This window comes from Eurypyga helias, unplaced genomic scaffold (genome assembly GCF_000690775.1).
Source record: "Eurypyga helias isolate BGI_N326 unplaced genomic scaffold, ASM69077v1 scaffold1787, whole genome shotgun sequence".
Taxonomy (NCBI): Eukaryota; Metazoa; Chordata; class Aves; order Eurypygiformes; family Eurypygidae; genus Eurypyga; species Eurypyga helias.
In genome coordinates, this window is record NW_010259586.1 from 24,509 (window position 1) to 39,573 (window position 15,065).

At 46.5% G+C, this 15,065-nt stretch overlaps 1 protein-coding gene across 1 annotated transcript in view; it reads right to left on the reverse strand.

Moving 5' to 3' along the window:
* The window catches only part of SOBP (sine oculis binding protein homolog (Drosophila)), a 67,391-nt gene that overhangs the window by 15,945 nt on the left and 36,381 nt on the right, over positions 1–15,065 (reverse strand). Inside the window, exon 3 of the mRNA XM_010154681.1 lies at positions 4–1,958. Within this exon, the coding sequence (XP_010152983.1) occupies positions 6–1,958 (1,953 nt within the window). The 3' untranslated portion in view covers positions 4–5. The remainder of the gene's footprint in view (positions 1–3; positions 1,959–15,065) is intronic.

The following is a 15,065-nucleotide window of genomic DNA, read 5'->3' on the forward strand; positions in this document are numbered from 1 at the left end:
AACCTTTACTTATTCTGATTTCGAATTCGGAGACACCTCCTTTTCAATTGTGGCTCCAGATCCTCTGGCCCTGTGCTGAGTATTGGCGTTGAGATAATGCACGGCGCGATAGCAGTCTTTTCTGCTGGTTTTGGCACAGGCTGGATCACGCAACCTGTCTTGGGCAGCATCCGCAAAGCATATGCATGGTCCTCGTCCGCTGGATTGTTCAGGTTGGGGTCCTGTTTGTCTCCCCCGGCAAGCGACTCCTCCCCGGTCTTCTTGCCAGCATCTCCCTCGAGGAGGCAGTTTGATGCGCAGTTGTTCTCCTTAACGGACTCCAGCTCGCTCACCGCCAGCTCCTCCGGGGGCTGGGGCTTTTTCAGTTCCTGGGGCGGCTCCGGGTTCTTGGAACCCTCCGTGCTCTTTGTGCCATTCACAATGACGTTGCACACCGCTGCACCAGCTTCCAGTCCCGGCGTGCCGGAGGCCAAGGAGACGGGACAGCAGTGAGCTCCGTCACTGCACGGTAACGTTTTTGAGTCAACTGGGCTGCAGTTGTCCCTGCAGTCGCTGCAGTTCCTTTTGTCTGAGCTACCAAAAGCCAAATTTACAACACTGTTAGGTTCACGTTCAACTTTCACTTGGGCGTGTAAAGCCCTGTGGATAACGTTGTGCAGCCTAGACCGGTGGCCTACTGTTAGGTCTATCACACCGTCCTGTGGACCCTGTAGCACACTGGGGAACCCAAATTTACTGTTCACTGGACTACTAGGTCTGACAGTCAAGTCAACAACTTCATTTTTACTGTGCTCCTGAAGCACTTGAGCTTGGTTTAGCGACTGGCCTGAGCAGCTCGGTGACGAGTCAGAGGATTTAGACGATCCTTGCTTTGACTCTCGAGGGGATGAAGAGCTATTGGTTGGCTTTGCCCCAGGCGTCTCGCTGGAGGTACTCGGAATGAAGCTTTCGCCATTGCTGGAGAAGCCGTTGGGGGGTTTGGAGTCATTGATGTGAGGGATGGGGATGGGAATGGGGATGGGGACGGGCAAAGGGACAATGACAGGATATGGCACTAGTAGAGTCGGGGGTGGCACCAGCGGGGCGAGGGATGGCAATCCAAAGTTCATCATCTGTGGCATAGGCATAGGACCATTTGGCATCATGCTGACAGGGGGGAAGGGAAGACTGGGCAAAGGAGCTCCGGGAGGGGGAGGCGGCAACAAGCCCGGAGGGTTCCCAGGCATGGTAGGTGTTGTGGGGGGATGGATATGAGGGGAAAGCATCGGCCTGTGCATGGGGCTAGAGGTGGGACCCATATTTCTAGGGCCACCTGGTGGGGGACCGATTCCAGGAATCATTGGATTTGACAGAGGGCTGTTAGGATTTGAGGCATGGTGAGGCGGCCCACGAATAAATGGCGGACGGATTTGCTGCATAATTTGCTGTTCCATGAATATGGGCAGAGGAACTGGCCCACGGTTTGTCATCACCATGGGAGGACTGCGAGGTGGGACACCAATTGGAGGCACAATGCTAGCAGGTGGCTGGACAGAAACTGGTGGAATATTTGGATTCTCACTGATGGGAATAGGTTTAGGAACTGGCGTGGGGATTTTAGTGACAGAGCAGTTGGCAGTGTCAGACGGAGAGGCAGTGGTAGACGCTGATGGTCCAGGACCTTGAATTTGGCCAGCTGCAGACACTGGGGATGGGGCTTTTCTCCGAGCATCTGCTAGCGGTATATTCCAAGAATCTGGAGTCAGCAGCTGCACCCCAGTGCCTTCTGCTTTATTTTCGACTGGAGGATGTAATGTACTGCACAGTCCAGCTGGAAGATTGGCCTGTGTCTCTTTGTAGAAAATGTCCATTTTGTACTGATTGAGACATTTTGCACTGCAGAACTGAAGCCTTCTTTCCCCGTCCCCAAAATCCAGATACTCTTTTGTGTGTCTTATGTGCTTACACCAGTCACATACCTACAACACAGCAATAAAATCAGATCAGGTAAGAAAAGCAATCTTCTCTTCATAGCGTTATTTTAAAAGTAATTTTTCAGTTCCTTTCTAAATACTGACATTATTTTTCTAGCAGAAAAAAATAATCGTTATGTTTGAGAAAACTATGCCCTTTTCTTTCTCCACAATAGTGGTGAATTGAATGCCACTCCCTTTCCTGGCACCGGTGATCTCTATTCTACCTGATACAGTGCATTATGTATCTTTAACCCATACCACAGAGAAGAATCCTCAGCTGGCATAAACTGTTACAACCCGCATATTTAAGTATACAAAATCCGTAAGAGTGTCCGGCTGTGATTACTCCTCAGTGGTAATCTAAGCACACCTCTACCACCTGAGATGCCTTACAGCACAAGGAGTATGATAACTGGAAAAGGACTCAGAAAGTTGCTGGAAACGAATGCAAACCATTTCTGCTGACCCGCAGCAGGCCGTAACATTTAGAATTCTATTAAGGCTATCAACTAGTAAGTTGGACAGGGTGTGGTATTTTAACATGGCATCATGAAACAAAAAGCATCATTCATCCTTTGCCTTTCATTCCAAGGAGAAAGTTGGAAATAGTCAGGACATTTGTGCAAGGTTCGCACAGTCCCAATTTGTGATGTTTTGGCAAGCTGGAATTATTTTCTGAGCTGCTTGCCCACTCTTGTGTACGAGCCACTTTGAGTAAAACTTTTTGGCAAGCAAGGGCCTATTTAGCAACTTTTCAAATCCTATGGCAAAAAGTTTGCATTGCAGGCTTGTTTTTGTTTTGTTTCCCTGCTTTCCATGCAATCCTTTTCTGTGTTACTATTGGTGTGGTGAAGGCATAGCCAATTTTCTTTTAAAGTAAGGCTGCAGAACTAATTAAGCTGTGAAAGGTTTTCCCAGTTGTAAACCACTAGACACCAAAGTTCAAAAAATAGTCATCCTAGGCTTCAGAATCCATTACTTCAGAGAAATTATTGTGATTTCATTAACACATTAATTTTGCAACACCAACAGCTCTCACAGATGGTGAAGACATGATCTACAATTCAAATATGACTCTTGTTTGCACAAATGCCTTTCCTTCATATGGCATTTTAAACAAGAATTAATATGAGTAATCTTGCCATAGCTATAAACAGATAAACAGATGTCAGATTTTTCAGTGCCTTACTTTTTTGACAGAATTTTACACACACAAAAAAACCCCATTTTGTCATTTACATTAATTCTCAAAATACTGCGCTGACAAAGATTTTTGGTGCTTTCTATGAGCATGTTGAGCCTATGACCATGTCAGAATAAATCCTGGTATTGTTTGTTCTGCCTTTTCCAAACAGCCCATATTATCTTGTTTTGAAATTACTATATCTTTTGTGCAAAAAAAAAAAAAAAAAAATATGATTGTGAAAGACTGCATTAAAAGGATAATTAATTTTAATAACTATTGGCCATATAAACAATTCAAAACAACATATGTCGGGCATCTGATTACCCATCTCATTTAACTCTCAGCTTTCCTTTAATATAAACAGTGGTGACATTTTTGAGTTTTCAGTAATATATCTTTAATATATATACACACACACACATACACACACTATATGCTATGGCTATTGGCCCGTTTAACCCTGCAACCTCTTGGTTCTCCAGTCAGGCTGCTATTTGATTCTCTCTCCTGCTTCCCCACCCCATTCACATACTCACACACACACTCCCTCTCTCCACCACAAAGTTTTTATTATCCCAACATTTAAAGCAAACCAAATAACTACTTGAGAAGTAGCAACTACCAAGTCACCCCAGAAGTTTGGGATTGCAGGGCCCAGATTTTTAGCTTGGGCACACAGGCAGAGTGCCACGTGAGATAAAGGAGGGGGGGTGCCGGTGCTGCTCGACGCCTGCGGCATTAGGGCGGGCGTATTTCCAGCACGATGCCCCATGCAAGGATGGAAATTTCCCGCTGCGTTACACAGAAGCCCAGCCTCGCACTGAACACACGCTGACAACGCAGCATCCTAAAAAACGTGGACAAGAAGGCTGTCAAATGCACGGAAGGGCCAAGATAAACATCTCCGCTGCCACGGCGCATGCATCACACCCAGGCTGGGGGTGGATGGGAAGCGGGAGGGCACCGAGCAGGACAAAGCCGGGGCACCCCCACTTCCGAGGGCTCCCAGATTTTACCAGGCATCAGATCTCCCTCTGCTCCCCGCAGATGGCACCGGAACTGGGCAACCTGTCGCTGCAAACAGTGCAAAGGCGCAGCAGTGGGCACTGAACCATGCCGGGTATTTGGCTCGGTGTGGGCTTTGCCACCCACCTGGCAAGTCAGCACAGGATCATCCGATGGAAACATCCTGTAACCAACCTCCTGAAATTTTCTGGCTTGCCGCTGTTTTCCAAGCAGACAAAAGGGGAATTTGTGGGCCTACACCGCAAGTTAATAAGATACTATTTAACGCAGTAAAGCTGCTGAATTTACCTTAGAGTTATTTCTGATGGGGAACTCGCTGTTGTAGCCACAAAACACTATCTAATTTGCATGCGTGGAACCCAGATGTCCACCACCGCCCTCCTTCTGCCGCTCGCAGGGTACGCTCTTGCCCCGAGGGCTGCGCACAGCGGGTCTCCACGTGTAACCCAAGTACTGCACAAATCGACACCAGGTTCTCCCAGCCAGCTCCTGGGGCAGGCCGGGGCAGGATGAAACCCACCCTGGTCCATCACCCACAAAACCAGTATCTGTTTGCAGGGGAAAGACCAGGAGACTGGCCCCAGAGGCGGCTGCTGTAAAGGATACGGAAGGGCTTGGATGCAGCTGCTTCCCTGATTTAGTCCTAGGATGGGGCACTAAGACTTGCCCTTCTTTCGGGGCAAAGGAAACAAACCACCCTATAAGCCTGCGGCCAAAGAAGCACTTGAGAAATCTGAGAGAGTAAACCCAGCCTCCCTATCTTTCTGGGAAAAGCCCCCTCAATGACTTCAATTAAACTAACCGAAAGAAAAATAGAGCCCCCAAAAACTTGTGGCATCTTTTCTAATAATTTAATCTTATTAGTTATCAGTTGAAACAATCACTGAAATACTTTTGTGTTTTATTGCTGTATTGATTTATTTATCTCAAGGGGCTCCTATGTCACTCCAAGCTAAACAAATATTTTCTCTTACTCGGTAAAATATTTAGAAATCCTGCTTAGAAATTCTCTACTGATTTCTTCTGTTTTCAATAATTCACTGAAGTACAAGAAACCGAAGTCTGCCAGCCTCACTCACATATTGATCACAGACCATTCTGTATATTTTATCACTAGATAAAATTAATTAAAGCCACAGAACTTAGAGGCAGCAATTCTGTTCCTCTGATCATCACGGATGGACCTAATATCTAATAATTATCTCACTGATTTTATGCAAGATCTCAAATTGTTGAAGCTAATGTCAGTGAGAAATGTTTATCTACTACATCCATGTATCTAATTATTTTCTTTCTTTCTCTCTTTCTATGTAAGCAATCAGTCTTTGCTGCTTCTTTAAGATGCAAGTATAAAATATGCATGTCATATGCAGGTAATATGACACCTTACAATACCATACTAAAAGGCAGAAAAACGGTCCCTACAACAAGGAGGAAATTACTGGAGGAGAAAAAAATGTCACTTAAGAATTAATGAATCAAGTCTGTCTTACAGGATTGATCATTTAAGATGAGGTCAATGAATTTATGATATAAATGGCTATATCACTAGAGGTAATAAAACGGAGCAATATCATTCATTTTACATCTAACTAATGACGTGCTCAGAGTAATTACAGACTTCTTCTAAAAGCCTACACTGATTAGTTCAGATGTGATAGGTGAAACATATATATCTTTCTGTTCAGTAAAATAACATTTTCTTATCTGTAAAGCACAGAGCCAATGTCTTATTTTTTAAATACTTGCATTCCATACAGAACATCGTCATTCTTCGCAACCCGCTCAAAATCTTTCTGTTCAATTATTCCTTCTGTTTCTCTTTTCCTGCCTCGTCCTTTCCCTTCACTGTACGACCAAGAGAAGAGCTAAACCATTGCAGAGTGCTCGTTAACGCTGTGTACTGGATTTGGTAGTGCCTACGCATGGGAGTAGCTCCCCGGGTATTTCAGAGGAATTAGTCACGAGAGTTAATGCTGCAGGATCACATTCGGAAAGCCTGACCTAGCACCCATGGAAAACAATGGACAGACTCCTCTTTAATGCGACCCATTGGCTTTGGGTCTGACGCTTAACGCCAGCCTCTGCTCACCCTGGAGTCGGCGGGAGCCTTGCCCTTGACCTCAACAGCAGCAGAAGCATGGCCGGGGATTTTGGAAGGAACTGCAGCAGAAAATCCCATAGCACAAGTTAACAAAAGGAATACATGGGGAGAAAATAAATGCCGCAAGGCTGAGTTTCAGACATTTCCTAACAAACAGAGGCAAAGCAACCATTTTGTAAGTTCCCACCCAGATGGAGGTGGGAGCGGTAGCCCTGTGATAAGGAGCACGAACGTTTCCAAGATAACGGGTCAGACCTCGCAAGGCGCTAACAGATTCCCTACGCACCTTCACCTCCCTTGGAAAACACTCAAAGTACTGCCCTTGGGCAAGCACGCTCCACATCGCCCATGGCCAGAGCGCAAACCCTGAATGGCAGAAAGACCAGTAATAAGATAACTGCCTATCTCATTCAGCTGTAACGCAACAACCCTCAAGAAGATCAAATTTACCTAACTGGGGCACGTCCAACGCTAAACAACAGAATGAACGTTTCCTTCAGTACATTTAATGTGTTTATATTTTAGTGGCGTGTTGCCAGTGTGCTACTTATAAGCTCAATGACTCGATATCATTCATCCACTTTCCTGTGAAACACGCAGCAATCTACACCAGGAGACGACTCAGAAGACACTGCATCAGCAGAAACACTACTTGCACCCGATACGGGAACACCGAGGAAGCCAGGACCAAGGGATCCTGTAACGCCCAGATACAAAGAGGGGAGGAAAAAACCCTTGCTGTTGGCATCTGTATCTTTGATAGAAATGCCCAAAGCTGAGTCCGGACGTGGCCACGAGGTTGTCCCACGGGCACAACGCAGGCATCCTGCTGCGACTACAAGGGCCACGCTTGGGCTTTAGGCACAGGGGAATTAACACTTTAATTGGCTGTCAAATGCAGGCACGAAGTTCATCCATTAGTACAGTCCATCGCTAATCTCTGAACGATAATCCAGTGTCAGACATGACGTTATTAAGAAGTAACATTTGCTAAAATCTGTCTGTGGAAGTATTTACACCAGCCTGAGAGAAATGAGGAATAAGTAACGTGCAAACGCCACCGCTGCGATGGAAGAGCCTGTGCCTTACACACAGTGTTTTGGACTAGTATCAGCTCCCCGGTGAAGCTCAGCAAGAGGGCAGGAAGGGGTCTCCAGGGCAAAGACAGTCTCTCAGCTTCTCCAGAACCACAGAGTGACTAATGAAGCTCCTCTCCTTCTCCAGGAGAACACCATCACGAGACACCTTGCACAAGGGAGGGCTGCATCGCATCCTGAGGACCAGGCTCTTGTGAAGGATGTCGAAACATGGGACTGAAGATGACCGAAGCCTCACTTCCTGGCATAAAATCTATGTATTCAACTTTGCTGGTTAGCTTCCACTCCCTTTTCCTGCTGTGGTATCCAACTGCTGTCTCTTCATACACACTCAGGCACATGTTCTGGCTTCATGGATGCCACGGCACGTTTCCTACAGCCCGTTCGGCCCTCGCTGCCTTTCCTTTCATCCCAGACTGGGTCCCAGGCCCTTCTCTGCAGTCTGCAACCCTGCCACCCACCAAGATGTTCAAGACATGGACGCAGAGGACCTCACCCCACCCCAAAAGCCGTAGGGCAAGGAGACATCCCCCCTTCCCCTGCACACGCTCCTGCCTTGCAGCCAAGCGAGAACCCGACACACCAGCCATATGTTTTTCAGCAAGGGCTCAAGTTTTATGAAGCCTGCCAAACACTGGACGCAGCATCAATCTAAAAATTAGGAAGTGACTTGAAACACACATGCAGAGGTTTCTAGTAAACAGATAAATGAGTCACAACTAGTGCTCTTACACGCGACTCGGTCAGACCCTTTGCAGAGCACCCAGCATCCGCCACGGAGTGGACACCAAGGCACCCTGTCACCTGGCCACCTCACGAGCACTCCCACCAGGACATCAGGGAAAATTCAGTCTGTTGGAAGTGAAGAAACCCAGATCTGTATGTCCTGAAAAACTACATGCCTAAGTATCTTTAAGGGGCACCGGAGTGTGAAACCTCTTCCAGCTGTCCTCGCTAGCTCCCCCAGCTTGTTGGCTGCCTGCTCCCTCCCTGCTTTCCTCCATTTATCCACCATCAAGGCTCCTCTTTGGAGCAGGTCACCTAAAAGGTAATGGTAATATCTAAACAAATCCCCTCGTAGATCCCACCTGCAGTGCTGCATCCCCCACACGGACCCATTTCTGCATCCTGCTGCATGAACAAGCATGGAGAAACTTGTGAGGCAAGAGCTGTACCTCGTGTTAACGTATTTGATGCCCATGAGCACAGAGAAGCCATGGCCCCAGTGGGGCTCTGGGTCGGTCTGAGCCCTTCTGCAAACATCAACTCAGAGGTCTGTACCGACTCTTCACTCCCTGCCCCACTTTCCTCCCCGGCATGCCCCCTGTGAAGCTCTCCCTGGGGAAGCAAAGCTCCAGCCAGTCTGGGAAGGCGCTGCTCAGCTGTTAGCACACAAACACACGGCAATTTGTTTGTCATAAGGGTCATTCTGAGGCACTGGAGCTCCCTTCTACTATTTTTTGACTCAGAAAGAAGATGACTATTTGTTGTGGCTTAACTCCAGCCAGCAACCAAGTACGGCACAGCCGCTCGCTCACCTCCCTCCTCCTCAGTGGGATGGGGAGGAGAATCGGAGGAAAAGACAAGGAAACTCATGGGTTGAGATAAGAGCAATTTAATAATTGAAAGTAAATTAAATAATGATACCAATAATACTAACAATACTAAAAGTACTAATACACTACCAATAATATATAATAAAAATAATGGAAAAGAACACAAATGATAAAACTGCTCACTACCTGCCAACCGATGCCCAGCCAGTCCCTGAGTAGCAAGGGCCAGAGAGCATGAGAGCAAGAGCCCGAGAGAGAACCTCCCCACCTGGACCGACCCCCAGCTTATACACCAAGCATGACATTTGATGGCATGAAATACCCCTTTGGTCAGCTTGTGTGATCTGTCCTACCTGTGTCCCCTCAGCAGGCAGGAGTGCACTCCACAGGTGCAGGATGAGAAACTGAAAAAGTCCTTGGCTTAATGTAATATTGCTTGGCAACTGCTAAAACATTAGTCTGCTATCAGTATTCTTCTCAGCACAGCCTAACCACAGCCTCGTACTAGCCAGTGTGAGAAAAACTAACTGCGCCAGTTAAAACCAGCACACTATTAAGAAGTGGAAGGCAGTCACCCTGCCGTGCCGATTGGGATGGCGAGCAGGTGAGGATCTGCAGAGGGACACGGACGTGCTCCATGCAGATGCGTAGGGTCAGAGTGAGGAAAAGGAGGGGAATATGCTCCACCCAGAGACAAACACCAACAACAAACTCCTTCAAGAGGTTAACGATAATCAGCATAGTGGAATTGAAATTCTTAATTTCAAGGCTTTTTTGCTTATCCTAATGCTTTTTTCCCCAGCTAGTTGAGTTACCACAGAAGGTATTCAACTGCCAGCACCCTGCACCAAATGATGGAGTGGATGCAGCCTTGCCAGAAGCCACACAACCTGCCCTTGCTCACCACAGGGTCCAGTGTTTCCCTACCCAATCCTCCTCCAAAATGCCCACCCTGGACCTACTCAGGCTTCTTCCCAAGTGGGACTGGGTAGCCCGGAACACAGCTGCTGCCTGAGCAGGGTACGCTGGGCTCTGTGTGTCCAGCACCACAGCCTCTGCTCCCTGGCTCGTGGGGACAGGGGCTTTGGTCCGGGGTTCCCCGGCAGGAAGGTAGACTGTCCCAGGAGGGGTAGGGCAGTTCACAGCATCTACTTTCAGGAGGACTGTGACCGAGTCCCTGCCTCAGCTGTCGTGACTAGGAACTGATGCTCTTTCACCACCAAATATCAACCAAAACTAGTAACGGGCATAATCCAAAGCGTGGCTCTATGCAGTTATCCAGCCTCGATCACCATTTTCAATGTGCTTATGGCAAGATATTCAGCATGTTTATTGTGGCAGGATTTTTCTGTCCAAGACAGCTCGTAATATTTTTTTATAATGATTGTTCCACTTGAATGAAGTGATTATTATAAAAAATAATTTAAAAAATCATTCCAGCTGAAACCTGCTGCGAAGGAACCCCGAGGCAGGCTCTAACACACTGTGAATGTGGTTACAATATAGCTGGTAGCGATGCTAGGTGTGAAGAAAAACAGATTTTTACAATGTTTGGAGCTTTGTGCAAAAACAGTTGACAAAACAGAACACTGCAGTTGCCTACAACTTAAAACTGTCCTGTGAGAAGTTTCTCTCTCTTTATCAGAGACCAAAGCTTGCCTGCTTATTTGCTTTTCTTTTCCCTGATGTAACCCTCCTAAACTTCTTGTCCTCCTGAAAATCTTTACCACCGTTTTCTGAGAAGGAAATACTGACTTTGTGTCATTTAAATGCAAGACCCACTCTGTCTCCATTTTTCATCCTAATTATGCAAAAGTCTAAGCTACGTGAAGCATAAGGAGAAAATAGAGCTATTTGGTAATTAATGGCTAATGATAAATTGATTTCATTTTTTTGAATAATTGCGGTTGTCATCTGTGGTATTTAAAACATAGTCTTTTCAAAGCCCGTGCGTTTCTTTGTGTTGGGGGGCTTTTTAATGTTCCCCAAAGCCACGAATGTAAGTTATGCTAATGCCCGGTGGAAATCCAGGTTGGATCTTGTTTCATCAGAGTGGCTACATATTTGATTTTGTATATAAACAGCTGAGCTCCGTGTTTTCAACTTCAGTCTGAGGCTTTGAAACCACAGGAGGAACTTTGGATCTGAAACTGCTGGTGAAGCCCACAGTACAGTGGGCGAAACTTCAGGGAAAATGAATGTAGTGTGAGGTGGGGCTTGCCAATGGGGAAGTTCTCCGCAGAAACCTTTCTGGCTGAAATAACACAGAATAGGACAATAACAGCATTTAAACTTTAAAATCCTTAATGTGGGGTTTTTACACTTGTACCATACAAGAGCTGATTACAGGGCACGTCTGTACTGCTGTTTCAGTACTGGCTAGGGCCACCACTCCTGTGGTGACAGAGCTCCTAAACAAAATTAATATGATGTGGAAGGTGAAAGGAGGGCAAGAGCAGGAGTGGGGGACAGTTAAATGCCCTCAGCAGGATGGACAACTTGTCTCATCAAGACTTACACTGCAGAAATGCCTAAAGAACACCCCAGCCTGAATACCCTTTCCAAGGATAATGCAGGCCCCGAGAAACCTCATCCCACTGCGAGTCCTTTGGCCCTTGAGCATAACTATGTCATGCAAGAGACTGTGGGGCAGAGCAGACCCCAGCTCAAGCCATCGAGTCCCAGGCTCAACTCTCCAGCTCCCATCAAGGCCCAAGCTCATCAGATGGCTGCCACAGATCTGCAAGCAGTAGCCCAGCATTTGTATGGGTCTGCACTCCCACGAAAAGGCCAAGAGGCAGCTCTTCTTCTAGACTTAATCTCAACTCACAGGAGACCATTCAAGCGGCCTCCTTCTTGGTGAACCTAATCCGAGGGTAGGGACCTGTGGAGTCAGATGAGTGTCTGCACCATGCTCCTCGTGGCCCTTAAGATTGTGGGGAGCAGTGGGAGAAGCCAACTTGATTGAGTAGCCACACAGACACACCTGATGGTCAGACAAGCAGTTTGATTCAGACTACATGGCACTGGCCGCCCTGAGCTCTGACACCTGCTTTCCAGGCCAAAACTTCCCATGATGTATGATTTCAAACATGCCCTGGTCCTGAAATGATCTGGGAGACAACAGAGCAGCCAGAAGCAACAACTACATTGAGCAGGGGGATCTGGGTGTCTTGGTGATCTATAGCATAGATCCACAAAAACTCCCACAGCAGGAGTTTTTGCCTTATGGTCCTTAAGCTGTTCGTGCTACAGTGAGAGCTTCACTTTTTCCTACAGATGACACAAATACACCTCCTCAAACTGCTGCTACTAAAGACGTGAAAAGCATCGGCAGCGAGAAGCCTCGTAAACACTTTGAGAACAGGACAAGAACTGTTGGCCTTGAATATTCAGGATGGCAAAAGAGATATTCATATTCAGATGACAAAGCTAGCAGCTGGAAAAACATTTCTGGGGCTTAGAAGTACTTCCTCACCGTGTCCAGTGCCTGCTCCGGTGCCTGCCTTCAGGCAGCAGGAGAGGGTCGCACTTGGAAACCCCCCTCCTTCCTCTCCCTCAGAGAGTGGAAATGCATTTCTTTTCTCCTGAGGACATTTACCTCCATGTCCTTGGAAAACCTTCTGCACAGTTTCCACACACTCAGCTACAGGAGGCAGCAGAGAAGCTTCTCCGTGACTGGGGTGCTCAGGGTGCCCAGGGTGCCACGGGGACCTGGGCTGAGAACCACTGCCAGTCCCTCTTGAGGGGGCAGACGAGAGTGCCAAGCACCACTGCCATGCCAGGAGCTCCATGCTCCTATGAAGGGGCTGCAGCGGCAGGAGAACAGGACCAAGCATGAGCTGCTGAGGGTTCCTTCTGCAGCGCAGCTGTCAGCCGGGGCTTCAAAGCACTCCCTGCACCCAACACAGCGATCAGGAGAAGAAAGGGAAACTGAGAGCAGTTAACACTGTAAATGCTTCTATCAAATTCTCTTGAGAGTTACGGGTGCTGTGAAGTACAGGAAAATTTAGAGACAAAAGAGGAAAGGGGCACTTTACTAGCTTCAAATAGTATCTCACCGAGTGACCAAAATCTCCCCAAATGAGAAATCTTCACCCTTGACTATTCCATGCTACCATGTCTGCAAATAACTTCAGAAGCCAGATGAAGATTTATATTATCTAATTAATTCACTCTTTTATTCAGCACCTGAATAAACATGTTCACCCTTTTTTTTCCTGAACAAAACTTTATTCTGGTCATATAGCAAAGCAACATTGTGAGTGGAAAATAACCCATGTGGCTCATCTGTACAGAATTTATATCTAGTAATATCTTATATGTATTTTTTCTCCAATATATTTTCTTTTTAATATTCAAGAGAATATAAAAATAACAATAAAACCCCCTCCAGTATGTTTCCAGTGGCTTATAGGTTGGTTGACAGGACTATAAATGTAATAATGAGCAGGTTTGAGGGGCAGGTTAATGTTTTTTGCTAACACATGATGCTTTTAGCCTAAGGCATTGCTGGAGGCCAATACCACTTCACCTGGACCAAAATCACCACCGAACAGCCATTAAATCACTCAGACTTAAATGCAATATTACTGTGTGTAGAGAATATTACCGTAATCCAGATTAGAAATATCCTTAGTCCACAGAACGGCAAGTAGGAATGCGATCTGAGACCTTGAAAAATCTTTGTTTACCTGTAATGAAGGGTTCTAAGTCCAATTCCTCCTCTCATGTGCCATTTTTCAGTGGCATAACTCTCACAGATTTTTGTGTTGTTTCTTCTGATTTATGCTTGTACAAGCAAGAAGCCTACAGAATAGAAGTCTCTGGGTGTTTTGGAATATATATATATGTATGTATGGGGAGGGGGGTGTTCTACCTATCTATATAGGTCAGGGATTTCAGCCTTTATTATTACATGTTAACTTTTACCATGCAATAGTATGAACAGGCCAGGGTCCATTACGCTATGTGCTCTAACGTATACATGGCCATAGCATGGGCTGCAGCAGAACTGGCTGGGTCTCACGGTCTACCTGAGGCAGAGCCCCCTGCACACGTTGTCCCACCTTTCCCAAACATATAAAAAAACTTGAGGGATTGCATCAGCTGCTTACTTGGAAAAATAATGCTAGGGAAAGTTTGACTTGATGAGGGAAAGATTGACTTGACCGTTAGTAAAAATGGATGAAGAAAAAAATCTTTCCAAGAGCAGCGTTGCTGCGTTTTAGTCTATAGAGCTTTGAAGGGAGTCAAAACTGTTCCAGATTTGACTGTGTGTGATTCACACATCGAGAATTGCTGGTTTTGCCGCGGTAACGGTACACACCACCCCGCGTCCCAGAATACGTTCAGTTGAAAGAGCAGCCCTCTCTCCGGAAACCACATTTGATTAGAACAGCCCTGGGCCAGGTCCAAAATCTGCCTGGATCAAGGAAAAGTGTGTCACATCAGTTTCAGCCCAGGACCGAGATGTGTCACATCTCTTGCAGATTGGGCATGGAAAGTGGAATTCATTTTCCCATTTCCTCTGAAGTTGGGGGCTGGAGAAGACAAAGCCAAGTGAGGGAAATTGCTCTGCTGCACATAGAGGAAGCATTCCACGTCCCTCTAGTTTCTCTTGCTGTGAGGCACTGATCCTGGCTGAAACTCAGAGCCTGCTGGTACAGACCCAGCTCCCCTTCCCCCTTCTATTAGCACAAAATCATCAGTGGAGAGAGGCTTACTCCCAGCAACTGTCAGACTGACTCTTGGGCGCTCCTATATGGAGCAGGTAAGATTGGAATAAGGGCCAGGGAAAAGAAGAAATGGGGAATGCAACTGTCTGTACATCCCCCAAATAGTGAGGAGAGGAGAGGAGAGGAGAGGAGAGGAGAAAAAACAGAAAAGAGAGAAGCAAGAAAAAAAAGAAAAAGTAGAAAAAAAATTACTCTGTCTCTGGTAGGTAGGATTTACCATGACTGTTATGGTCCCTTGCTATCTTAAACCACTGGTTTCCAGGATTTTAGCCTTAAAAATAATAAACGAGGAGTTATAAAGGTCTGAAACTGCAGCCTAGAGCCAAACATATGGTGAACTAATGTGTGTGAAAACTTCCTTGTCTTCTACTGCTAATGCCCCTCTTGTTTTACTAAGAGCATT